Here is a 25,472-nt window from a genome sequence, read left to right as displayed (position 1 = left end):
AATCCCACTAAAATCAGGGACTAGACAAGGCTGCCCACTCTCTCCCTACTTATTCAATATAGTTCTTGAAGTTCTGGCCAGAGCAATCAGACAACAAAAGGAGGTCAAGGGGATACAGATCGGAAAAGAAGAAGTCAAAATATCACTATTTGCAGATGATATGATAGTATATTTAAGTGATCCCAAACGTTCCACCAGAGAACTACTAAAGCTGATAGACAACTTCAGCAAAGTGGCTGGGTATAAAATTAACTCAAATAAATCAGTTGCCTTCCTCTATACAAAAGAGAAACAAGCCGAGAAAGAAATTAGGGAAACGACACCCTTCATAATAGACCCAAATAATATAAAGTACCTCGGTGTGACTTTAACAAAGCAAGTAAAAGATCTGTACAATAAGAACTTCAAGACACTGAAGAAGGAAATTGAAGAAGACCTCAGAAGATGGAAAGATCTCCCATGCTCATGGATTGGCAGGATTAATATAGTAAAAATGGCCATTTTACCAAAAGCAATCTACAGATTCAATGCAATCCCCATCAAAATACCAATCCAATTCTTCAAAGAGTTAGACAGAACAATTTGCAAATTCATCTGGAATAACAAAAAACCCAGGATAGCTAAAGCTATCCTCAACAATAAAAGGACTTCAGGGGGAATCACTATCCCTGAACTCAAGCAGTATTACAGAGCAATAGTGATAAAAACTGCATGGTATTGGTACAGAGACAGACAGATAGACCAATGGAATAGAATTGAAGACCCAGAAATGAACCCACACATCTATGGTCACTTGATTTTTGACAAAGGAGCCAAAACCATCAAATGGAAAAAAGATAGCATTTTCAGCAAATGGTGCTGGTTCAACTGGAGGTCAACATGTAGAAGAATGAAGATCGATCCATGCTTATCACCCTGTACAAAGCTTAAGTCCAAGTGGATCAAGGACCTCCACATCAAACCAGACACACTCAAACTAATAGAAGAAAAACTAGGGAAGCATCTGGAACACATGGGCACTGGAAAAAATTTCCTAAACAAAACACCAATGGCTTACGCTCTAAGATCAAGAATCGACAAATGGGATCTCATAAAACTGCAAAGCTTCTGTAAGGCAAAGGACACTGTGGTTAGGACAAAACGGCAACCAACAGATTGGGAAAAGATCTTTACCAATCCTATAACAGATAGAGGCCTTATATCCAAAATATACAAAGAACTCAAGAAGTTAGACCGCAGGGAAACAAATAACCCTATTAAAAAATGGGGTTCAGAGCTAAACAAAGAATTCACAGCTGAGGAATGCCAAATGGCTGAGAAACACCTAAAGAAATGTTCAACATCTTTAGTCATAAGGGAAATGCAAATCAAAACAACCCTGAGATTTCACCTCACACCAGTGAGAATGGCTATGATCAAAAACTCAGGGGACAACAGATGCTGGCGAGGATGTGGAGAAAGAGGAACACTCCTCCATTGTTGGTGGGATTGCAAACTGGTACAACCATTCTGGAAATCAGTCTGGAGGTTCCTCAGAAAATTGGACATTGAACTGCCTGAGGATCCAGCTATACCTCTCTTGGGCATATACCCAAAAGATGCTCCAACATATAAAAAAGACACGTGCTCCACTATGTTCATTGCAGCCTTATTTATAATAGCCAGAAGCTGGAAAGAACCCAGATGCCCTTCAACAGAGGAATGGATACAGAAAATGTGGTACATCTACACAATGGAATATTACTCAGCTATCAAAAACAACGACTTTATGAAATTCGTAGGCAAATGGTTGGAACTGGAAAATATCATCCTGAGTAAGCTAACCCAATCACAGAAAGACATACATTGTATGCACTCATTGATAAGTGGCTATTAGCCCAAATGCTTGAATTACCCTAGATACCTAGAACAAATGAAACTCAAGACGGATGATCAAAATGTGAATGCTTCACTCCTTCTTTAAAAGGGGAACAAGAATACCCTTGGCAGGGAAGAGAGAGGCAAAGATTAAAACAGAGAATGAAGGAACACCCATTCAGAGCCTGCCCCACATGTAGCCCATACATATACAGCCACCCAATTAGACAAGATGGATGAAGCAAAGAAGTGCAGACTGACAGGAGCCGGATGTAGATCGCTCCTGAGAGACACAGCCAGAATACAGCAAATACAGAGGCGAATGCCAGCAGCAAACCACTGAACTGAGAATAGGACCCCCGTTGAAGGAATCAGAGAAAGAACTGGAAGATCTTGAAGGGGCTCGAGACCCCATATGTACAACAATGCCAACCAACCAGAGCTTCCAGGGACTAAGCCACTACCTAAAGACTATACATGGACTGACCCTGGATTCTGACCCCATAGGTAGCAATGAATATCCTAGTAAGAGCACCAGTGGAAGGAGAAGCCCTGGGTCCTGCTAAGACTGAACCCCCAGTGAACTAGACTGGTGGGGGGAGGGCGGCAATGGGGGGAGGGTTGGGAGGGGAACACCCATAAGGAAGGGGGGGGGAGGGGGATGTTTGCCCGGATACCGGGAAAGGGAATAACACTCGAAATGTATATAAGAAATACTCAAGTTAATAAAAAAAAAAAAAAAAAAGAGATCACTGCTCTTGCAGAGGCCCCCAGTTCTGTTCCCCACAACCTCTTAGGATGACTCACAACCACCTGTAACCCCAGTTTCAGGGGATCTGATGCCCTCTTCTGGTCCCCATGGGCACTGCACTCATTTACAAATACTTTCACACAGAGACACATGCACAGAAATGGAAATTTAACAGAATAAACATCGGAACATTAAAAACAAAACAAAACAAAACAAAAAACAAAAAAACCCCCATAGGACTGGAGAGATGACTCAGTGGTTAAGAGCACTGACTGCTCTTCCAGAGGTCCTGAGTTTAAATCCCAGCAACTACATGGTGGCTCACAACCATCTGTAATGCTCTCTTCTGGTGTGCCTGAAGACAGTGACAGTGTACCCACATACATGAAATAAATAAATCTTTAAAAAAAAAAAGCCCAGAAAGTGATGAACTCTATTACCACCAAAAAGAAAAAAAAGAAAAAGAAAAACTCAAATCAATCTTGAAGTCTCTTTCGCATATCTCTTTGGCCTCCACCCTGTCTGTGGATCCCACATGTGGGGGCGGTGGGGCATCTGTGTTCATTTGCTGAGTGTGAGAGCCACATAAAGTGCTGGTTTACGTGTTTACTTGTTTTCTAGATGGGATGGAGCCCAGGACCTTAACCTTGTGGGGCAAGACTTGCTCTCCTGAGCTCTACCCAAGCAGTCTGGATTGCGGGTTTCCTGTTTGTCTGTGAGCTCTCTGCTTTGTGGTCATTTGTGCCCACTGGCTCTTAGATCCCATGACTTCCCAGAGAACGCTGTCCTGCAGAGGCAGACACAGGGCCCCTGAGCTCAGGCCCGGCCCTGGAGACAGAAACGGAGAGGCCAGTTGATTCTTGATATTTTCCGTTGTGGCTTCCTTGGGGCCTGTGTGAGAATTCAGCTCTGTAGAAACCTTATGGTTCTGCAACTACCCTCCCCTGGCCAAGACCCTTTCTTCTAGGCCGGGATTACCCCCTCAACCTCTGAGGTCGCCGCCAAGGTCTCCTTCCAGATATGGAAGTGACTGGATGAGTCCCTTGCCGCCTCTCCTGCCTTCCCATCACCCAGGCCCCTGTTTGGCTTTGCCCTTTCCCACAGAAGTCCACCATTGCTGTTTGGACTTCCAAATGCTGCTCCTAAGTCTGTCTGCCGCAGGCTTACCCCAGTCGGGAGTGGGAAACGGGCCTAACTGGAGATGACAACCTGTAGAGACCCCTCGGTCCTCCTAGCAGCCTGCTGGGCTGTTCTCCCTCTGAATTGCCAATGTCCATGGCGTTCCCGGTGCCTTTCCTCCCTCCCGTTTCTGACAATTAGACGCCAGTCAAGTTTGAAGAGGAAATCTGCTTTATTTATTTATTTATTTATTTATGTTTTTTTTTTAATTTTTTCTGGTAGTGGCCATGGGGAATGAAGGAAGCGCCCTAAAGGTATCATCACAAAGCGGGCTCAGCGCTCGGAGAAGGCAGACTCAGGGTCGCAGGCGGGGTCGGTGCGGCAGCCATCTGCAAGAGAAATGGGTCAGTGGCCTGAGCAGCAAACCCGACGGCTCCCTGCCGGTCGGTCCTGCTAGGCCCCCTCCTGCTCACCCGGGCTACAGCAGATGCCCGCGGTGGCGCAGCGGCCTCCGCTTCCGCAAGGCTTCTGGCCAGACTGGCAGGGCGAGGGCAGGTAGTTCTCCTCCTGGCAGCGCAGCGCCTCGGCGGTGCCCACGAAGCAGCCCAGCTCGTCCGCGCAGCAGATGCTCGGCCCGAAGCAGCGCCCTTTGCCGCCGGGTCCGCAGGGAAGACACTGCGGGGGGGGGAAAGACGCGGATGGGCGCTGTGCACAATCCATATCGGGACTGTGGTGGGGCAGGGACAGCGTGCCTTCACGGCGTCAAGAGGGAGCCCCGGGTTCCCTTGCGAGGCCGCGTAGGGCTGGCAAGTGTGAGGGGATGCTCTCTGAAGGTGGGAGAGCATCTCTGGTCCTTAGCCTTGCCAGAACGGGACAGGATGGCGTCGGGGAGACTCACCTTGCGCATATCCAGGTCTAGCGCAGCCCTCTTGCCGCCCAGGGGGCAGTTCTGGATGTAGCAGGCGGAGGTCAGAGCCAGTAGGCCAAGCAGGCAGCAAGCAAGACTGGGGCAGGCCATGGCGTTGGTGTTCAGTCCGAGATCCACCGTCGGTGATGGTTTCTCCAGCCCAGACCGACCTTTTTATGCCTGGCCACTGCCATGGTGGGGCCCAGTCTAAAGAGGGTGACTGCATGACTGGTCACAGCAGGTCTCTTGGGTCAAACTGTTCCACACTGTTTAGAAGCAGGCCCTTCATTTGCAGGGTCTGGGCTGGGGTCAAGGTCACCGCCTCAGCTAATGACCTGGAGCTCAAAAGGGACACAGCCTGGAAGGGGAGGCCTAAGCTACAAGAGGATAAAGAGACTTGGAGGGGGTGGAGGTGCAGCCTAGCCAGGAGCTGTTTTTCATAGAAATCCAATACCTCAGAATGAGGCTGGATAGCGCAAGTGGGTGAGGAAGCCCTTACGTGGATCTAAAGCTTAGATGGGGAAAAGGATCTTGTTCAATCTCTGAGTGCAGCTCAGCCCTTCTTCTAACTAGCCCGTAAAACAAAATATCAGTAGAAATCAAACCCAAAAACACAACAAACAGACCAAAATAAAGTAAAAAGAAAGAAAAATCACAATAAAAGGAAAAATCACACTTGCACTTACAACTCTGTATTAGGGCTGGAGAGATGGCTCAGTGGTTAGGAGCACTGACTGCTCTACCAAAGGCCCTGAGTTCAAATCCCAGCAACCATATGGTGGCTCACAACCATCTGTAATGGGATCTGATGCCCTCTTCTGGTGTGTCTGAAGAGAGCTACAATGTGCTTATATATAATAAATAACTTTAAAACTCTTTAAAACTCTGTATTAGAACTTGCTATGAGGACCAGGCTGGCCTTGAACTCACAGTGATCTATTTGCTTCTGCCTCCCAAATGCTAGGTACCTACACTCCCGTTTGAGAAAACACAGGCCATCAGCTGCTTGAGCGTGGCCAACAGGCGGCCTCAGCTACAGAGAGCCATTTGTCCTAAGGCCATACCCTTCCTGGTGGCCACATGTAATGGTGGCCCATTTTAGTACATACAACTAGGCATCTCGTGTTGCATTTCAGGGTTGGGCTGCAGGCCTGCATAGGTCTGCATGGGAAGAATGCTACATGCAGCTCAGTAGCAGACTGCCTGCCTAGTGTGTGAGAGACCTTGGGTCCAGTCCCCAGCATGGTGGTAGCAAGACATTTTGGGAACAGTTTTTGCTTTAAATTTTAACTTTTATTTGTGTGTATGTTTGTGTACACAGGTTTCCTTGGCAACCAGAAGAGGATGTTGTATCCCCAGGAGCTGTCATTAAAGGGGATCATGAGTAGGCCTATGTGGGTGCTGGGAACAAAATTCAGAATTCTGCAAGAGCAGTGTGCAGACTTAACCATTAAGCCATCTCCCCAGCTCCTTGATTTTGCATTTGAATACAGTTTAAAATGAAATGCACATTAAGCCACGGTGACAGTGATGCAAACTTTTAATCCCAGAACTCAGGAGGCAGAGGCAGGAGAATGTCTGTGAGTTCCAGGCCAGCCTGGTCTACAGACCTAGTTCCAGGCCAGCCTGGGCTACACAAAAAAACAAAAGCAAAACCAAAACAAAATAAAGACACAGACAAACCATGGCAGGAAGACATGGGAGCCTCAACCTCTTCATTTGACGGCTGAGAAATCGAAAACAGATCACCAGGAGAGACCAAGGTCTCACTGCTCCCTTCAAGGGCTTGCCCTCAGTGACTGGAAGATCTTCCACTGGGCCCCATCTTAATATCTTACCATCTCAGGGCTGGAGAACTGGCTCAGTGGTTGAGTTGCTCTTGCAGAAGTCCTAGGTTTGATTCCCAGCACCCACAGGGTGGCTCACATCACTTATCCCAGTTCCAGTGGAGCCAGTACCCAAATAGTGCATTACACACTTGCAGGCAGAACGTTCAGACACATAAAATAAAATAAATAGACCTAAAAACATTTAAAAGAAAGGAGAAGCATTATCCAGAGTCGTTTTATTTTGTTTTGAGATAGACTCTTAGTTGACCTGGGACTGTCTGTGTAGACTAGGCTGGGCTTGAACTCACAGCGATCCCCCTGCCTCCCAAAGTGCTGGGTGTACCACCGTGCCAGGTACCTAGGCCCCTGTTTAAGAAGACACTTGCCATCAGTGGCTGGGTGTGGTCTTAGCTGCAGAAAGCCACCTGGCCCTTCCCAGGTGTCCACATATAATGGTTGGTCCACTTTGGTACGAATGCTGGGCACCCCAACTGCATGTCAGCTTTGGGCTTTGGGTTAGCTGAGGTCTGCATACTGGTTCTAGTTGCCCACCCCTTCTCTTCCATAGAGGTGGGGCCTAAGCCCGTGTTCTAAACTCCATCTCAGGCTCTCTTAAGAAGTGACCTGCGACATCCAGGAAGAAGTAACAGCCAGTGCCCCCGAGACCCACTCACTACATGCAGTCTCAGCCCCTAGAGAGTATGGAAAAGCCTCCGGTCTCCTTGTTCTTATGATCAGCCTTCTCCTCAAGGAGCTGGGGCCAGTGGGGCAAAGCACGTTCTCTTCTGACCCTGAATCACAGATCCTGAGTCACTGGTGCAAACTATCAAGCACTAAGTTGGTGGTGAGGTTGACCTGTACTACAAATCACTTCATTTCTCACCCAGACTAGCTTATTGGCATTCCAGGCATAGAAGGCCAAGAGCTTGACCCCCACTATAGCCCCAGAGAGACAGCCCACATAGTCTGTGGGCATAGTGATCTCATCTTAGGTAATCCATGCACATAAATTAGCATGTCTTGATAATACATACCTAATGCTCCTGTTAGGCCAGCATGCCTAACATGCTCACCAACCCATCTGTGTTTGGGAAGGCCAATATCCGCAGACAGAATGCTAGTCCTCAGAATGGGGCTGCAGCTGAGTGGGAGAACACACTGAAGTATAAGAGGACATTGAGCTTATAGCAAGGTAGAGTAGGCGGAGCCTTGGGTACAGTGTCAGCACCAGGAGAAAAGTCACTATCACCATGGGGTTCATCTGTCACTGGAGGAAGCAGAATATGAACTAAGAGGCATATTATGTTGGGTTACGACTTTAGTTAAGATCTGAGTGTATCCCATGTGATACATTGTCAGTCCTTAGGAAGATGTCTTGGGAGATGGTGAGATCTTTAAGATAGAGACCCAGTGTCAGGTCTTTATGTCTCTGACAGCATGCCCATGAAGGAAGTGGTCTCTCCTGGATCTCTTTTTCAGTTTTGCAGGCATGGGATGAAGGGGTGTATCCTTCCGTGTGCTTCTGCCATGATGTGTACTTCAACATAGACCTGTAAGGAACAGTGGCTACAGATTGTGGACTGAAGTCTCTGAGACTGTGAGTCCAAATAACCCTTTCCTTCTAGGCATGGCGGCACACACCTGTAATCTCAGCATGCTGGAAATGTGCAGCAGGATCAGGAGTTCAAGACCAGTCTCAGATAAATGACAGTTCAAAGCCATCAAGGGGATAATGAGATACTTCCTCAAAAACCATCAAATTAAAACTTTTGTTTTTATACATTACAACTTGTCAGGGGTTTTGCTATAGTAATTAAAAGTCACCACAGGAAACAAAGGCACGTAAACATAGCAACATGTGCTATGTTTAAGGCAACATGTGCTAGGAAGGTAGATATCACCATGCTGGGTGCTTAGACCAGGGCTATGTCGAGGTCCCCGGAGGAGAGCTGAGGAAGCCCTGGGTGAATGTATACTGTCTCACGGGCCTCAGACCTGTGAGATTTGGCAAAGCTTCCCCCTGCACGCTGTGGGTGAGGTGAATGGGGATTTGGCAGAGCCTTTGTCTGGTCTGAGTGCAAATGCTGACGGTATGTTCTAGTGGAGGTGTTTACAAAGGACGGGCCAGTGTGCGCTTTAGCCATAGAAGTGGTGGCTCCCTGATGAATGTCCACAACCTGGGATTGCTGCCCACAAGATCAGCCAGGCCCTCTCCTGCGCTGTGCAGAGTGAACACACGGAGGTTCTGGGCTGCTCCAGTGGCTGCTACCATTCTGCCAGAGAGTGCACAGGCCACCTGACCCCAGCCTTTCTGTCCATGTGTCTGTCCTTTCTTCACTCTCTCACCACCCTTGTTAGGGTCCCAGATCCAAGTTATGTAGGGGGTGGATTAGGAAATGCTATGGGATGAGAGGCAGTGTTGGTTGTCATTCTCCTTAGGGTAACCTGTGAGTATCAAGGAAAGAAAGTGTACACGCAGAAGGCTCAGCGTGCTGCTGCTATGTACAAGTGAGCACAAATGTAACCTCTGGAAATACCCATTTATCATGTCTGTTTTGGGGGCAGAGCCCAGGCAGGCGTTTCTACTCATGGTCCTAGGAGCAGCCACACCTCAGCTGGTATGCAGCCCTTCCTTATCGGAGCTTGGTGACCGTGGACACAGGTCATTTCCCTGCAGTTGTATATTATTTGGCAGCTCACTTCTTTAAAATATATTTGAAAAAATTATGTGTATGAGCCTGCATGTATGTCTGTGCAAAATGTCCACAGAGGCCAGAAGAAGGTGTCAGACCCCCTGGAACTGGAGTTCCGGGTGGTCGTGTTTGGCATATGGGGCCTGGAAAATGAACCCTGGTCTCCTAGAAGAGCAACCAGTGCGCTCAGCTGCTGAGCACCTCTCCAACTCCTGCTTCTCTGGACTGGGAGACAAAGGAAAAGTGAGAGACTGATTCTGTTCTGTCAAGTCTCTGAGCATAGGGAAGACCTAGGTTCATTCTATGTCATCTGTCTGTCTGTCTGTCTGTCTGTCTATCTATCTATCTATCTATCTATCTATCTATCTATCTGAGACAGGATTTCACTATGTAGCCTTGGCTGTCCTGGACCTCTATGTAGACAAGGCAGGTCTTAAACTCGCAGAGATCCTGTTGTCTCTCCCACTTTGCCTGATTTAGGCTCACTTTTAAAGGACTGAATTGGCTGGGTGTGGCAGTACACACCTTGCTCTCAGCACTCCGAGGCACAGAAAGGCAGATCTCTGAGTTTGGGGCCAGCCTGGTCTATGCAGTGAGCTATAGGCAAGCCAGGGCTACATGGTAGGACCTTGTCTTAAAAAGAGCCCCAAACAAATAGCTCACTTGCCCAGGTGAGGTCCACCAGCATCTCTACATTTTGACCGGAAGCTAAGAGGAATCTTTATTACATCACGCCTGCCACAGCCTCCATCTTTGTTGCAGCTGGAGTGCTCCCACAGGGCTGCCACTGCACGCACTGCACCCGAGGGGGCTGCCACTGCACGCACTGCACCCGAGGGGGCTGACACTGCACGCACTGCACCCAAGGGGGCTGATACTGCATGCACTGCACCCGAGGGGGCTGACACTGCTTGCACTGCACCTGAGGGGGCTGACACTGTACCCACTGCACCCGAAGGGGCTGACACTGCACGCACTGCACCGAAGGGGCTGACATTGCACACGCTGCACCCAAAGGGGCTGACACTGCATGCACTGCACCCAAGGGGGCTGACACTGCACGCACTGCACCTACCAGGGCTGACACTGCACCTGCTGCACCCAAGGGGGCCGACACTGCATGCACTGCACCTACCGGGGCTGATACTGCACCCACTGCACCCAGGGGGGGCTGACACTGCACCCACTGCACCCAGGGGGGGCTGACATTGCACATGCTGCACCCAAAGGGGCTGACACAGCACTCACTGCACCCGAGGGAGCTGACACTGCACGCACTGCACCTACCGGGGCTGACACTGCACCGCTTGTACTGTACATTACTGGTTTTTTTTTTTTCTTTTCTTTTTTTCAGAGCTGAGGACCGAACCCAGGGCCTTGCCCTTGCTAGGCAAGTGCTCTACCGCTGAGCTAAATCCCCAACCCCTACATTACTGTTTAGAAACAAATTTATGGGTCCTTCTCACATGCTGCAGGAGATTACACAAAGTTGGGGGTATCAAGAATGGGGATCACGGTGATCATTTTAGCACTGTACCTTCCACAGAAGGGTCATTTCTAGACAGAAGAAAATAGTTTATATGGAACACTTCTGGGCTGGGCAGTGGTAGCACATGCCTTAAATCCCAGCGCTTGGGAGGCAGAGGCAGGCGGAGGCAGGTGGAGGCAGGCGGAGGCAGGCAGATCTGTGAGGTTTAGGCCAACTCGGTCTATGCAGCAGCTTCCAGGACAGCCAAGGCTGTATGGAGACCCTGTCTCGGGGTTGGTGGGGAATCTCTTCATTGTTTTGGTCACTTCTTTATGTGAGACACATAGACGTTTTTCTTCTGAATATTTTATTGCTGCTTGTGGCATTCACAACTTAGGGAAAAATTGTTAAATGCTGCATTCCCAGCACTTGAGCCAGTGAAGTTCAGGCCTCCGCTCGTCTTGTAATGGTATTTGCACAGGGGATGCCTTGGCTGAGTGAGTTCTTCCAGAAAACTCCTGGGCCCTTAACACCTATTTCCAGCATTTGGAAATCCGAGGCAGGAGGATTGACATGAGTTGCAGACATAGTCAGCTAGAAGTGCAGCATTAAATCCTATCTTAAAATAATTATTAGAATAATTTAGGGGGAAAAGCCTCTAATAGAGATGGGAGAGTGTGCGCATGACTGCCCTACTGTGTGCTTCTAGAAATCAATATGAATGGGCCAGAACTAGAGAAAAGGCTGTGAGAGGCTGTACCCTACTGTGTGCAACCCACTTCCCTCCTACTATGTGGGTGCTGGGCATGACACGAGGTTATCAGGCTGGGTGACAAGCACCCTTACCTGTGGGCAGTCTTGCTGGTCCAACCTATTTGCATTTGAATCCCAGCTACTTCAATCCCCATGGGTGCATATTTACCCACTTTTGGTTTTGGAAACAGGATCTTAAAATAAACAGGGTCTCACTCTGTAACCCATGCTGGCCTGGAATTCAGCATCTTCAGCCTCAGTCTCCCAAGCGCTAGGATTTCCTATGTGCCATATGTCACAATACATGCACTTCAGTTTTGTCAAAAGAAGTGAACCAGGAATAACTGGTACCTACCTATAAGACTGCTGTGATGAAGGAGGACATTGTGTAAAACGAAACTCAGGATATAGTAAGTGCTCAACACGTGTTAGACATGTTGGTCTCCATGAGGGCACAAACCCAGGGCCTCATGCATGCCAAGAATTGGCTCTATCACTGAGCTATACAATTAGTCCCTATGACCTACTGTGACCTCAGACGCACACCATGGATCTGACATGGCATCAAATCAGAAATGAATTTCTGAAAGACTTGCTCATAGCATGCCCTCCCACACCCCCGTCCCAGCCCCCCCTCTCACTGGCAAGGACAGTCTCACTGTGGTGGTGGCAGGGCCTTAAAACAGCAAAGGAATAGCTGAGCAGCAGTGGCACATGCCTTCAGTCCCAGCACTGGGGAGGCAGTCAGCCTGGTCTATAGTGTAAGCTCCGGGACAGCCAGGGCTACATAGAGAAACCCTGTCAAACCTACCCTACTTAAAAACAGAAGTAGAGCAGTAGTTTGGACTACACTGCTTTGACACTTGGTGGGTAGCATGTGTGCACCTGCCCAGGAGCTATCTGGATTCTCAAATGGAAGACACAGACACAGACACAAACACACACACACACACACACACACACACACACACACACACACACACACACACACCAGTTAACTTTTGACACGCCATGACTAGCTCAAAGGCTAGGCACTCCCAAACCTTCCCCTGTCAGCAAATGCTCCCCTCTGGTACTCCTGAGACTAAGCTAAGCCTTCCCCTGCTGTCCCAGGCCCAACGGAGGAAGTGAGCATTGGTCACTTACCCTGATTCTTTTTTTTCTTTTTTTCGGAGCTGGGGACCAAACCCAGGGCCTTGCGCTTGCTAGGCAAGCGCTCTACCACTGAGCCAAATCCCCAACCCCACTTACTCTGATTCTTACATGGCTGATTGGCTTTCTGTCCTGCAGCTCTTACATCCTGTCCTTCTTCCCTGAATCATGAGGACCCTCTCCTCTCTCTCTCTCTCTCTCTCTCTCTCTCTCTCTCTCTCTCTCCTTTCTCTCTGTGTCTCTGTGTCTCTGTCTGTCTGTCTGTCTGTCACACACACACACACACACACACACACACACACACACACACACACACTAGCCCATGCAAATCTAAGGGCCCCTTCCCGTCTCCCTTTGCCTGACCATTGGCTCCTGGCATCTTTATTGATCAATCAAAAACCAATTGGGGATAAGGACCTACAGTGTTTGGACATGAAGATTCCTAATTTGGGGGCTGCATTAATTCAAAACATTGGAACCAATTCCCAACAACAACAACAACAACAAATAAAGCAAAGAAAAAAGTTTACAACGCTGCCTTCATTATTTGAGAAACAAATGTAAGGAAAACCATCAGGTATCTGGACTTTTAAACGGCCGGGATTTAGAGACTCTGGGATGTTTTCTGTGTTGGGGATTGAAGCCAGGGCCCTGGGACATGGTAAGGAAGCACTGTACCATGAAACTACACCCCAGAGTCTGATAAGGCTACTGAATGACAATTAAAGATTCATAATTGCTGAAATTCTGGAAAAATATAAGCTACCAATTTTGTATATGCTCAACTTGGTTTCCTGAAAACATCTGAGGTTCTTGCACGTAACTTTTCCTCAGAGCAAGTACAACTAAATTCTGACTTTGTGACAATAAAGATTGTCAGGAAAGGCTTTGTGAAAATGTTCAGTCCCCAGGAGACGTGCCCTCCTGCAGCCTGTGAATGGCGGCCAGGTCACAAGTCAGCAGATGCAGTGGAACGGAGTGTGGTACTCTGTGAGACACTGCAGGACTGGATGGATGGCTTAGTAGTTAAGAACATGGGCTGCTCTCCCAGAGGACCTGGGTTCAATTCCAAGCCTTGGGCCCTGCAAGAACCTTATATAGACTGGCCTCAAGTTCTCCATGTAGCTGAATATGACATTAAACTCCAGATACTCCTGAGTCCTAGGTTTACAGCTGTGTACAGCTATGTTTCTTCCCTGACGACCCCGCAGCCCCCATTTTGAGATAGGGATTTAGGTAGCCCAGGCTGGCCTCACACTGACTAAGTGAGACTGGCTTTAAACTCCTCATCCTTTAAGGTACCACCATGAATTTGCTGTATAGCTCTGGCTGGCCTTATATAATGTAGACTAGACTGGCCTTTAACTTTAAAATTGTGCACTTTATTTTTTTTTAAATTATGTATTTTATGTATATGAGTATACTGTAGCTGTCTTCAGACACAGGGCACCAGACCTCATTACAGATGGTTGTGAGCCACCATGTGGTTGCTGGGAGCTCAACTCAGGACGTCTGGAAGAGCAGTCAGTGTTCTTAACCTCTGAGCCATCTCTCCAGCTCTCTGCTTAATAAGTGCTGGGATGACTAGCATGTGTTACCCTCCTGGCCACTTCTGGTGTCACCTTTCCAGGCTTTTAAAAATTATCTGTTGGCATGTCCACACAGGGTTATATGCATATGAGCGCAGGTGCCTGTGGGCTGTCCTGTCCTGGAACTGGACTTACAGATGGCTGTGAGCCACTTGATGTGGGTGCCTGGAAACCAACTGGGGGTCTGAAAAAGCGGGAAGAACTCAGATGACTGTGGAGTCAGCTACCCCTTTTATTAAAAAAGAAAAGAAGATTTTTTAACAGCACGTAGGAGACAGAGGTGAAAGCTGTGGCCATGGTCTTCAGGGATGGTTAGGTCCTGCAAAACTGAAGGAGGTGGGCTCTGGGTGTTGGTCACATGGTAGATTGATAGGCCCTGGGTTCAATCCCCACCTCTGCATAAAGCAGGCATGGTGGTTCACTGCCTGCTTTTAGAGGAAGAGGCAAGAGGATTGGTAGAATCTCAAGGTCATTTTCAGCTACATAGCACCAGTCAAATCTTTGAGTCCAAGACCAGCCTGATCTGTGTACTGAGTTCCAGGGCAGCTACATAGTTGAGACCCTACTTAAAATTTCAAACAACAAAACCCACAAGGTTTAAAAACTCTATCACTTTTAGTTATGTTTGTGTGTAAGTGTTCGTGCCCACGGAGGTTAGAGCACTGTATCCCCCGGAGTGGTGAGCGGGCTGGCATGAGTGCTGAGGGCTGAATTCAGCATCTGTGTTCAACATATTTGTTAAAGCACACGAAGAGGAAATGGCCAGTGTCAACAGGAGCCCAGCCAGGCTTGGGGTGGGAAAATGCTTTGACTTCTATCTGGCAAGAAAAAAACAATTCCAAGTTTGATCCTTGCCAGACTCTTTGGCCTTTACCAGGCTTCCTCACAGAGTCTGCTGTAACTGTTTCTGCAAATTCGCAGAGGAACCTGAGATCTCAGGGCACGTTGGATACCCACGTGCTGGAGAAACTGAACAATGACTTTAGGTTTCATCGTGCCTGGATGAAACATGAAAATACCCCACACCGCTGAGCTGACAAATGTGCCTCTCTCTCTGTAGCCCTTCAGTCAGCTGAGCAGTTTGCCCTCGCTCGGCTGCAGTACCAGCACAGGCACCCCAGTCTCCCCGATGAGCGGTCTCATGAGGATTCAGGTTGGTCTCGAACTCCCTATGTAGCTGAAAATGACCTTGAGATTCTACCAATCCTCTTGCCTCTTCCTCTAAAAGCAGGCAGTGAACCACCATGCCTGCTTTATGCAGAGGTGGGGATTGAACCCAGGGCCTATCAATCTACCAAGTGAACAACACCCAGAGCCCACCTCCTTCAGTTTTGTAGGACCTAACCTAGCCCTGAAGGCCATGGCCATGGCTTTCCCCTCAGCACCCACTTATCATGAAGGGGCAAGGGTCCAGTTTCTTGGTTAAGTATCTACGCTTGTGACTAGGGAGATACATCCTGGGCAGGAGTGAAGGGGTTACCCATTCAGCAGCAGAGTTCCTAGGGTTTACTGTGACAACAAAGATCTAGGAATGGCCTAGGTTGTCCTGACATGATCCCATTAGCCTACCTCAGATATCTGAATGCAGGGGCTCACTGTGTGTCCCAGTCAGGGACAGTATTTACTACCCTAAAGTGGGTTACAGCTCTCGGGGGGGGCTGCGTGCAGGACGACACCTGCACCTTCACACTTGCTTCTTCAATGGAGTAAGAGGCTGCTAACATCCCCAAGGTTTCCATTTCAGCTAGGATGAGAGTCTGGAGTTCATGTCCCTGGTATTCAAGTATATGACACTGAAGAGCAAAGAGGCAGAGAGCTCATCCACTAACAGGCATGCACTGCACTCATGAACATCTGTGTCTGATCCCCGGTACACATCAAAGCCATGTGCACCGAATTCCAGCGCCAGGCAAGCATACGCAGATGCATTCTCTGAGGCTAGCTGGCTGGGCAGTCTAAATACTGAGTGCCAGGTTCCAGTGAAAGGCCTCGTCTCAAAAACCAGAACAAACCAAATCAAACCAAACGTAAAGCAGACCAAGGTGAGAGAGTCTTGAAATGACACCCAAGGGTGCTGTCTGGCCACTGCTTACACACACTGAAGGACAGCAACTGACCGCAAGAAGCGGGTTTAGAGTGGAGTCTACTGTCTGCTGGGTAGTCCAATGACGCTGTGTCAGGGCAGGGTCCGGTTACAGAAATCACTGACGGGGAGCTTCCAGGAGAAACGGGGCACCCTTTTTGCTTTCTGGACCTTGGACACACCTGACCCTACCCAGCAAAGCCCAGGATTGAGCAAAGCAGATAACTAACTCCTGGCTCAGTTAGGTGAAACTGGCTTTTGGCTAATAACCTAAAGACCCAAATAACTGGGGACAAATAAACTTATTCTACAACAAGAAAAAAGCAAGCCACATAACAAAAGGCTTTGCGTTCCAATAGTTTATTTATAAAAGCAGGAAACATTGGGCTCACACTATTCCAAGAAACTCAGGAGACAGCTCTTGGCTTCTAGAGGGGACAGTCCAGTCTGATCTTCTGTGTGATAGGAACTTCCCAGAGTTTAATGCTGTCCGGAGTTTGTATGTGGTGTCAGAACAGGGTACTATACCTGGTGCCAAATCTAGAATGAATGGGGGCTGCTCTGGACAAGGCTGTGCCACCCTCCTGGGATGCACCAATTTCTACCCCAATATCCAGTCCCTAGGCAAGCACTGTCCTTATTTGGGCCTGAGAGGCCTCTGTTCTCAGTTCCTGACCACCTGCCCTTCTTTGGTGACCGCCCAGTTATAACTCTTCGGAGAGTCCAAGGCCTCTTCTATCCGTGCCTCCAGGTTCTCCCGAGTGATGAAGTTTTTGGCCTCCTCCTACGGGAAGAGAAAGGTTAGCTACGTGGGATCTCTCAGAGCTGGCTGCCTGCATAACTTACTGTCTCTAGCCCACCTTAAGAAGGGTGTCAAAAGAGCCCAGGGCCCCTTTGAGTGTCCCACCAATAGGCCAGCACAACTGTACTAGGTGACCTCAACCATTATATCCCTCTTCCTCGGACAATTACCCATCAGATCTCTCAGCCACAACCCAAGAACGAATCGAATCGTGACAACCTGATTGGGGGGGGGGGAGGTGCGGGGTGGTGGACTCTCTCAACCTTGTCACTCTCCCTTACACAATAAAAACAGCTCCATTCTCATTTATGGTTTCCCTGACTTCAAGTTTCACACGGCAATACTAGCCTGTAACCTTTCATTGACCATTGTCTGGGAGGCACTCTGTGCGTGCAGAGCAGAGAGAGAAGCCTCCTGAAGACTGGTCACTTGACACCCTGTGCTGCTCTCCCCAGAGCCTCCCTCACCGGAATCTCCAATACCCACATTCCTCACGACCTTGGCCCACCTGCAGTTTGAGAACTTCTTGTTCTTTCAGTTGCACCCAAGCCTGCTCCTCCTGGGCCCTCTGGGCCTGGACCTCAGCCTGCCGCAGCTCCTGGGCCTGTGCTTCGAGCTGCAACCTAGCTATCCTGCGAGGAAAAAGGAGCCGAGAATGAGCGGGGCCGTGGGTGAGCCTAGCCCAGCCCACCCAGCCCCGCGCCTCTCGCACCGTAGTTCCTGCAGTCTCCGGTTCTCCTCCCGGTTCCAGGCCATCAGCTCCTGGTGCTCTCTGATGGCCTCTTGCGCCTTGCGCTCAGCCAGAACCCCGGCTCGGGCCTCGTGCAATTTCCCTCGCACCTCCAATGTGAACTCTCGCCTGGGTGAGGACGGGCTTCAAGTGAGCACCCATCCTCCAGCCCCAGCACTTCCCAGGGGGCGCCGAAGGCCGCCTGCCCTTTACACACACCTGAGAGCGCGCACCGTCTCCCGGTACTGTCGGTAGCGCTCGGTCAACACGAACAATTCCGCAGGGTCCACTGCAGGAGGCATTTTCACGCGCCCGACCTTGGACTTGGCAGGCGGATCGTGGCGGGTCTTGCGGCCGCGCACGGGCAGAAGGAGCAGGGTTGGGGGCTGGCCCCCGGGCCGCGCGGCCAGGCGGTTCAAAGCCCGCAACATGACAGCTAGCGCCTGCGCCCTGTCCGGAAGTGGTCGAGGAGCATCACGGGAATCTCCTGTCCCCGCCCCCGTAGGCGGAGCTCTTGCTGTCTGGCCCATCGCGTCCCTGGAGTCTCGGGTAGAGTGGGAGGGTCGAGGGGCACCTTGGAGACCACAGTTCGCTGGGCTGTATTGCCCGCCAATGACAGCTACAACACCAGGCGCTCTTGCCTACTTGTTCACAAGCTTGGACACCGCCCCAAAGCGTGTGGTTCTCTGGCCCACCGGTGGCCTGTGTACCCTTCCAGGGCTGATGCAAGAAATTCTGAGCTTCTAGCTACTTAAGTTAGGCTTACACTTCCTCTTTGAGTAAGCGTTCTCCTGATGCACTTTAAACTTTAGGTTTGCAATCGAGCAACAAACCTTTTCCTTGCATTGCACTGCCCTGTTGTGGTCTTGGGCAGCTCTGCAATTGCCAGAGTTCTCAGTATCAGTGATCACTTGTTTTCTACTGGGTGGCCTGTGTGAGGTGACGCTTGTCCTCTTTCACCTGAGCCGGGGTCTTCCCACCTTGAGACCATTTATGAAGCTTTTAAAGTACTATCTCCTCTACAATTGAAGAGAAACAGGCGGCAGTGCAGGGCAGAGAGCATCTGTCCCAAAGGTAGATGGCTCTCCTCTGGGAGAGTTGTTGGTAATCAGAAGCTGACGGTGAGGGCTAGGGAACTGAAGTCTCATCCTACTCATTAGTGTTGTCAACACCAGATTCTGCAGAGAATCTGCACTTAGGAGGGTCTGAGGAGCCTGGGCTGACTGCAATACCTGATATTTTCTCAGAAGAGAACAGAGTCTGCTTACATCCTTCTCCCAACTTCCAGGCCCGTAGGAGGCCCAGCCAGCACCCTCTTCCTCTCATCTCACCCTACCCTGGAGTGACACAGGGTTGCTCTGAACATCAGGGAACGTGGCACTCCCATCCTTTCTTTGCAACAGGGTCTCACTATATAGCTCCGGATGGTCTGTCACTTACAATGTATATCAGACTCACAAGAGGTCCATCTGCCATTGCCTCCTAAATGCTGGGGTTAAAGGCACATACCACCACACCTGTCCTAAACCTTTCTTCTTCGGGGTCATCCTAGATAACCAGTATCTCATTTCAGATAACTTCAGTGTCTGCGCAAAGAGAATATTTCTATGGTGTGGGTCATTCCTAGAGGCTTCCTAACCTTGCTGGCTCTGACGTTCTCTCGGCTGGTCAGGTCTACTCATCCTTCTTTCAGAGGGTTTCATAAGTGTAAGAGATTTAGGCCTACGGTGGATGAAAGATGTGGAGTCATTTTGAGTAGCTAATGCTACAGAACTAGAAGGCAGGTTCTCTGCCCCCTTTCTCTGACCTGTTGGGGAAGTGGAAGTAACTGTCCATTTGTGACCCTCCCCACTAGGTGGCGAGATAGAATTGTCAAAGCTGGGAAAGGAGGCTTTTCTGGGCAGTTCATGGGTAGAAGGACAGACAGACAGAGTTGGAGGAATGGACGCCTCCTCATTTACCAAGGGGTAAACTATGGATGAGGTGACTTCAGGTGCCTGCAGGACCCTATGCAGACGGTCCCAGGATTTAATGATCAGGCCATTCTATTTCCTCTGGTGTCAAATCCAGTGATATCATTAAAACAAAAACAAAAAAGCCCCAATCAGGGTCTTACTTGATGGCCTTATATTTCCAACAAAGCCCAGGCTGGCCTTGAACTTGAAGCAATATCCCTGCATCTGTCTCCAGAGTGCTAAGATTGTGTGTGTCACCATACCAAGGTACAGTGATCTCTTGAAACAGGGAGGTGCAAGTCATTACTCAAACCCCTCCTCACAATGTTCTATGAGCAAATCCGAAGTTGATGTTGGCTTTTAAAGTCACCAGACAAGTGCTCCTCTGTCTTAGATCTTCCTAAGGATCTGAGGTTTGAAACAAAAAGCATAACATGGTTGGAGAGATGGCTCAGTAGTGAAATTCTGAATGTGGTTCCCAGCATCCACATTGGGCACCTCAGAATGGCCTATAACTTCAATTCTAGGGACCAAGTAATCTCTTCTGGCTTATGGGTGTCACTCACATGCATGTGTGCATACGGTGCCTAAGTAAAAAAATAATCTTTTAAAAGCAGATTTTAAAAAAAATTTCAACGATTTTTTTTAATGTTCATTGGTGTTTTGGCTGCATGTATATCTGTGTGAGGGTGTCAGGTTTCCAGGAACTGGAGTTACAGACAGATGTGAGCTACCTGTTGGTGCTAGGAATTGAACCCAGGTCCTCTGGAAGAATAGTCAGTGCTCTTACCCACTGAGCCATCTCTCCAACCCAAATACATCTTAAAAAAAATTAAAACAGTGGACCTGCCTTCTAGTTCTGTAGCATTAGCTACTCAAAATGACTCCACATCTTTCATCCACCGTAGGCCTAAATCTCTTACACTTATGAAACCCTCTGAAAGAAGGATGAGTAGACCTGACCAGCCGAGAGAACATCAGAGCCAGCAAGGTTAGGAAGCCTCTAGGAATGACCCACACCATAGAAATATTCTCTTTGCCCAGACACTGAAGTTATCTGAAATGAGATACTGGTTATCTAGGATGACCCCGAAGAAGAAAGGTTTAGGACAGGTGTGGTGGTATGTGCCTTTAACCCCAGCATTTAGGAGGCAATGGCAGATGGACCTCTTGTGAGTCTGATATACATTGTAAAGGGGAGAACTCCCGGAATTTGTTCTCTGACCTACACATGTGACATGCATGTGTTCGTGCACACACACATACACACACACACACTGTAAAAATGCAAAATGGCTACCAAGTGGTCATTGAGCTTCTCAACCTCACTGACAGCTACATTACCATATAGACTTACTGGGAACAGATCCGCAGGAAATTATTTGGAATCTTTTTCTTTTCTCTAACGGGGGCTGATCTGGAACTTCTGAGCCTTTTTGTTCCCTATCATGAATGCTGGGATGGCAGGCGTTTCCACATGACTCGTTCGATGTAGTATTGCAGACTGAATGCAGGACTTTCCACACACTAAGCAGGCATTCTGTGAACTGTTACGTCTCCAGCCCCATTTCTAAATTCTAACACCAAAGTGCTAGTTTTGTCCCTTGACCTGGACACTGCAGTGAGTTCACAGAACTTATAATCACCCTGTTTAGTGTAGAAGCTACCTCAATCACCATGACATTTTTAAAAAATGTGTTCACTTTCCTCTTTAGAGTCCAAGCACACCAAGCTTGGCGGAACAATGATACAGTCTAACTGGATCTGTTTCAAAATTGCAACTTGACTCTACATCTAAATAGGTATGTGTTGTGACAAGTTTATTATGTTGTGTGTGTGTGTACACATGTGCCACAGGAAGCCAAAGGACAACTTGCTAGAGTGCATTTTCTTTCCTGGGAATTGGCCTCTGGTTGTCAGGCTTGGTAGCACGCACTTTGACCCTCTAAGCCATCTTGATGGCCCAGAGAGTGAACCACGCTGTTTTCACTTTCCTACTTCTTGGGCTGAATTCTCAAGTACCTGCCCTTGCAGCCTTGCACCCTTCCTAACTTCAAAAGGAAACTGACATGGAGAAGGGTGATACTTGAGGATTTCCTGGCTCACTTAGCTCAGGACTCTGGCCTAAGAACAGGGAACCCAGCAGTGTGAACAGGGGTCCAAGAGAGTTCATTTGTACTTACCTGCAAAACAGTGTGGCAGGCTTCACACAAATACATACTTGGCACCAGGACAGGGCCACTCTGGATGGAGGTGGGCTTAGGTGGGGTACTGCCCACCCAGGGTTGTCCTCTCTTGTAAGCAGACTCATGGGGACAGCCCAGAAGTGATCCCACAGTCTCTCTGAAGCTGACAATAGGGGATAATTCTAAGTCCTCATCCTGTGCTCATCCACAGTCCTTTGTCGATCTGGACACTACTATCATGGGCTGCTGGAAACAGGTCTTTGCAGCTCAAGTCTGAGCCACTAGCTCTGCTTTCACTGCCAGCCATTAACCTCCGGGAGTGGGCGTGGGATAAGAAGAAACATTTATAGAGTCAACGGCCAATCTGTATTTGGGCTGAAAACCATATTAAGGAAGGGCCAAGCCTGGCATAATGGTGACCAGAGCCACTAGGGGACCAACTGCACCCAGCTTTAGCAAAGTGACAGGCAGCATGAGGTACCATTGTGGGTGCTGGGCATGAGCTTCAGGATGGCTCTGTGACCTCCTAGAGTTGTCTTATTGGCAGGCATAGGAAACAAAGGCAGAGAATAAATGCTACAGCCAGAGAGACACAGATCTGCTAAGTGGATGACTCTTGTACATATGTGTGTATGTTGTTTTTGAGGCAGGGTCTCACTGTGTAGCTCTGACTGTCCTGGAATTGGATCTGTTGGTCTCAAGTTCAGATCCTAGTGGTTTATTTTTCCTGTGTATGTGTGCTTGTCATGCACAAGCATGTGTTAAGGTGAGTAGATATGTAGGCACATGGAGATCAGAACAATGGTGTCACTCCAAACCTTTATAGACCTATATCCATCTTGACATTAGGGTTACAGATGTGTTCAACATAGATATGGCCAAAATTTAATGTGGGTTCTGAAGATCTAAATATGTCTTGTGCTGGCTAGTTCTACGTCAACCTGACACAAGCTAGAGTTATCTGAAGGAAGGGAACCTTAGTAGAGAAACTGTCTCCATGAGATCCAGCTGTATAGCATTTTCTTAATTCTTAGTTAGAGACTAATGGGGGAGGGCCCAGTCCATTGTGGGTGATGCAACCTTAGACAGGTGAACCTGGGTTTTGTAAGAAAGCAGGCTGAGCAAGCCATGAGGAGCAAGCCAGTAAGCAGCACTGACCATGGCCTCTGCATCAGCTCCTGCCTCCAGGTTCCTGCCCTGTTTGAGTTCTTGTCCTGACCTCCTTCCGTGATGAACAGTGATATGGAAGTATAACCAAATAAACCCTCTCCTCCCAAGTTGCTTTGGTCATGGTGTTTCATCACAGCAACAGAAAGCCCAACTGAGGCAGGTTTTCATGCTGTATAACAAGCTGAACCATCTTACCAGCTCCATAGTGTTTATTTTAAAAGATGAGTGTGTAACTTTCCTTTTTTTCCTTTTAAAAATCCAAAGAACCACGTTCCTCAGGAAAAGCTCTGGGCCAGTTCTCCTGGTAACTTTGAAGTCTTTTTAAAGGCAGAGTCTATGTAGACCAAGCTGGCCTCAACCTCACAGAGATTCACCTCCCTCTGCCCGTTAACTGCCTGGGTTGAAGGCGTGAGCGAGTGTGTTTTTAAAGATTGTCGCTGTTCCTTCTTAACAACTCAAATTCACCATTGTGTCCCATTTGGTAGGGCAGGAGAGCCATTTGTTCATCATGAAGCTTCTGCTGATGTCAGGACACGCGCGCGCGCGCGCGCGCACACACACACACACACACACACACACACACACACACACACACACACAGCAGCTTTAGTCATTTGTGGTCAGCTGGGAAAATGGGAAAACACGGTTGGAGCTGAGTTGAACTGAAGAGTTGGTGGAGACACATGGTGCAAATCCTGAGCAGTAGCTGAAGGAAAGGTACAAGTTTGGCAGTAGATTGGCAAATGAGGTGCAGAGATAAAGCAGAAGGGCTGCCCCGAGAGCTGCAGCATGGTGCGTGGAACCCTCAGGAGGTAGAAAGGTAGAAAGGGCTGCTTTTGGACTACTAGTGTGTAGATTACTGTCTGTCAGCAGGTGAAAGACAAGGCTAGAGCCTGTGATTGGACAGTAGAAAAGGAGGGCGGGCTGAGAGTTTGAGAGTCTGGAGGGATAGGAGGAAAGAAGGAAGATGGAGGAAGAGAAGGATGACCCAGAGCTGTGTGGCTTTAAATAGCCACAGGTAGCTATGAATATCATATAAGGGGTGGATTATGACAGGACAATTTGTCCACTCAAGGTGGGCAGCTTATATCATATTAATTGGCTCTGAGTTCTTTGTTTGGGCATTTTGTGAGTTGAGAATTTACTGATATAAATCTGACTGATAAATTACAAGCCTCTAGAGTTTTGATTTTACTGGGTTACAGGGATTTGTGACAGTTAACTGCGAGATGCTACAGCCAGAGAGACACGGATTCTGCTAAGTAGATGACTCTTGTACATATGTGTGTATGGGGCTAGCTGTGAAGGCAGTGAAACTGCTGCCAGGGCCAGAGAGTAGTTGGCACTACTGTGGGATGGTGCATCCATTTTTTTAAAAATTATTTAATGCAACACTAGTGAGTCATCCAGTAGGAAATGCTGGGGTCTGGGGAGCTGGGGGTGGAGGAAAGCCACAAGCCCACGGAGCCCCAGATCCCCCACCTCTTTGGAGAATAACACTGATATCAGTGACTCAGACACAATAGATTCTTGGGGTTCAGCACCCAAGCTCCTCTAGTAAGCATGGGTGCAAAAGGTGTGGAATGGAGAGTGAAGGAAGACTTTTTCATAAGCCTGTCACAAATGAGGAGGAAGCTAAGCTTTGGGAAATGCAGGCCTTCAGTGGCAGACCAAGTGGAGTCAATGAAGTAAGGTCTGAGTAGAAGGGCTCTGGGTGTGCGCTTCAGGCTGGGTGCACACTTCTTTCTGAGGAAATGCTCACTTCCACTTTGACCATTCCCTGACCCAGGTCATAGCTGATGTGCCAGAGTGTCACGGGTGAAGTGGTCACTTTCGCTCTTTCCACACAACTGTGCTGTGTAAGACACCCTTTCTCTGGTCATACAGGAGTCCCCTGTGGGGTTTGAGCCCTGACTTAAAAAGAAAGGATGAGGGCTACTTCTGTGGAAGGGAGCAAAGAGCAGAGGTCATTCCTGCTGGAAGAGATCTGCTAGCAAGCATGTGATGTTTAACATTAAGGGCTGCTCATCAAGTCAGCACTGACTCCAGCAGAGTCCTGTCGAGGCTACTCCAGTATGCCCTGGTCAAGACTAGCCTTGGCAAGGGAGCAGCCTGGGCTGTTGCTAGGTGGATAGAAGCACACACAGAGGATTTTCTTAGTGGTGTATGTAATCACTGAGGTCTTGCTGACCCAGTAGGCATACTCCTCCATTGCTAGACTCAGTCACACAAAGTGTGCAAGAACAGGGCATTCTTCATGGAAAATTCCTGACTGGGTCTTTTAGAGCTCCAGTTCCTAGAGGGGCAGATGATCCCAGTGACTTATGCTCAGTGTAAAGCTGGTCTGCTGTCACATCTTTGCTCCCAAAGGTTTCTGGGATTCCTCCTGTACTTTCTTCTCCTATTATTATTTTCAAGACAGGGCTTC

The 25,472-nt window shown here is 48.6% G+C and overlaps 2 protein-coding genes across 2 annotated transcripts; both read right to left on the bottom strand.

Annotated features, from left to right (window-relative positions):
- Nucleotides 1–3,940: 3,940 nt before the first annotated feature.
- Nucleotides 3,941–4,781, bottom strand: Oxt (oxytocin/neurophysin I prepropeptide). The gene is made up of 3 exons (NM_012996.3): nucleotides 4,626–4,781; nucleotides 4,201–4,402; nucleotides 3,941–4,116 (listed from the first exon to the last, which is right to left on the bottom strand). Exons 1-3 carry the CDS (start codon nucleotides 4,743–4,745, stop codon nucleotides 4,061–4,063), a joined length of 378 nt encoding a protein of 125 aa, NP_037128.1. The 5' UTR covers nucleotides 4,746–4,781; the 3' UTR covers nucleotides 3,941–4,060.
- Nucleotides 4,782–16,547: 11,766 nt separating this feature from the next.
- Nucleotides 16,548–18,211, bottom strand: Mrps26 (mitochondrial ribosomal protein S26). The gene is made up of 4 exons (NM_001013206.2): nucleotides 17,953–18,211; nucleotides 17,716–17,862; nucleotides 17,512–17,635; nucleotides 16,548–16,985 (listed from the first exon to the last, which is right to left on the bottom strand). Exons 1-4 carry the CDS (start codon nucleotides 18,162–18,164, stop codon nucleotides 16,866–16,868), a joined length of 603 nt encoding a protein of 200 aa, NP_001013224.1. The 5' UTR covers nucleotides 18,165–18,211; the 3' UTR covers nucleotides 16,548–16,865.
- Nucleotides 18,212–25,472: the final 7,261 nt, after the last annotated feature.

This window comes from Rattus norvegicus, chromosome 3, assembly GCF_036323735.1.
Source record: "Rattus norvegicus strain BN/NHsdMcwi chromosome 3, GRCr8, whole genome shotgun sequence".
Lineage (NCBI taxonomy): Eukaryota > Metazoa > Chordata > Mammalia > Rodentia > Muridae > Rattus > Rattus norvegicus.
This window is presented reverse-complemented; position numbering and strand designations above follow the sequence as displayed.

Bases quoted from the DNA above. Each gene is read 5' to 3' on its own strand.
- Oxt (NM_012996.3), bottom strand. From the start codon at position 4,745: ATGGCCTGCCCCAGTCTTGCTTGCTGCCTGCTTGGCCTACTGGCTCTG. The intron at 4,403-4,625 runs GTGAGTCTCCCC...CCCCCCCCGCAG, and splicing joins TAGACCTGGATATGCGCAAG to TGTCTTCCCTGCGGACCCGG. The intron at 4,117-4,200 runs GTGAGCAGGAGG...TTTCTCTTGCAG, and splicing joins GGGCATCTGCTGTAGCCCGG to ATGGCTGCCGCACCGACCCC.
- Mrps26 (NM_001013206.2), bottom strand. From the start codon at position 18,164: ATGTTGCGGGCTTTGAACCGCCTGGCCGCGCGGCCCGGGGGCCAGCCC. The intron at 17,863-17,952 runs GTGTGTGTAAAG...GTCCTCACCCAG, and splicing joins GAGACGGTGCGCGCTCTCAG to GCGAGAGTTCACATTGGAGG. The intron at 17,636-17,715 runs GTGCGAGAGGCG...TTTTCCTCGCAG, and splicing joins CGGAGACTGCAGGAACTACG to GATAGCTAGGTTGCAGCTCG.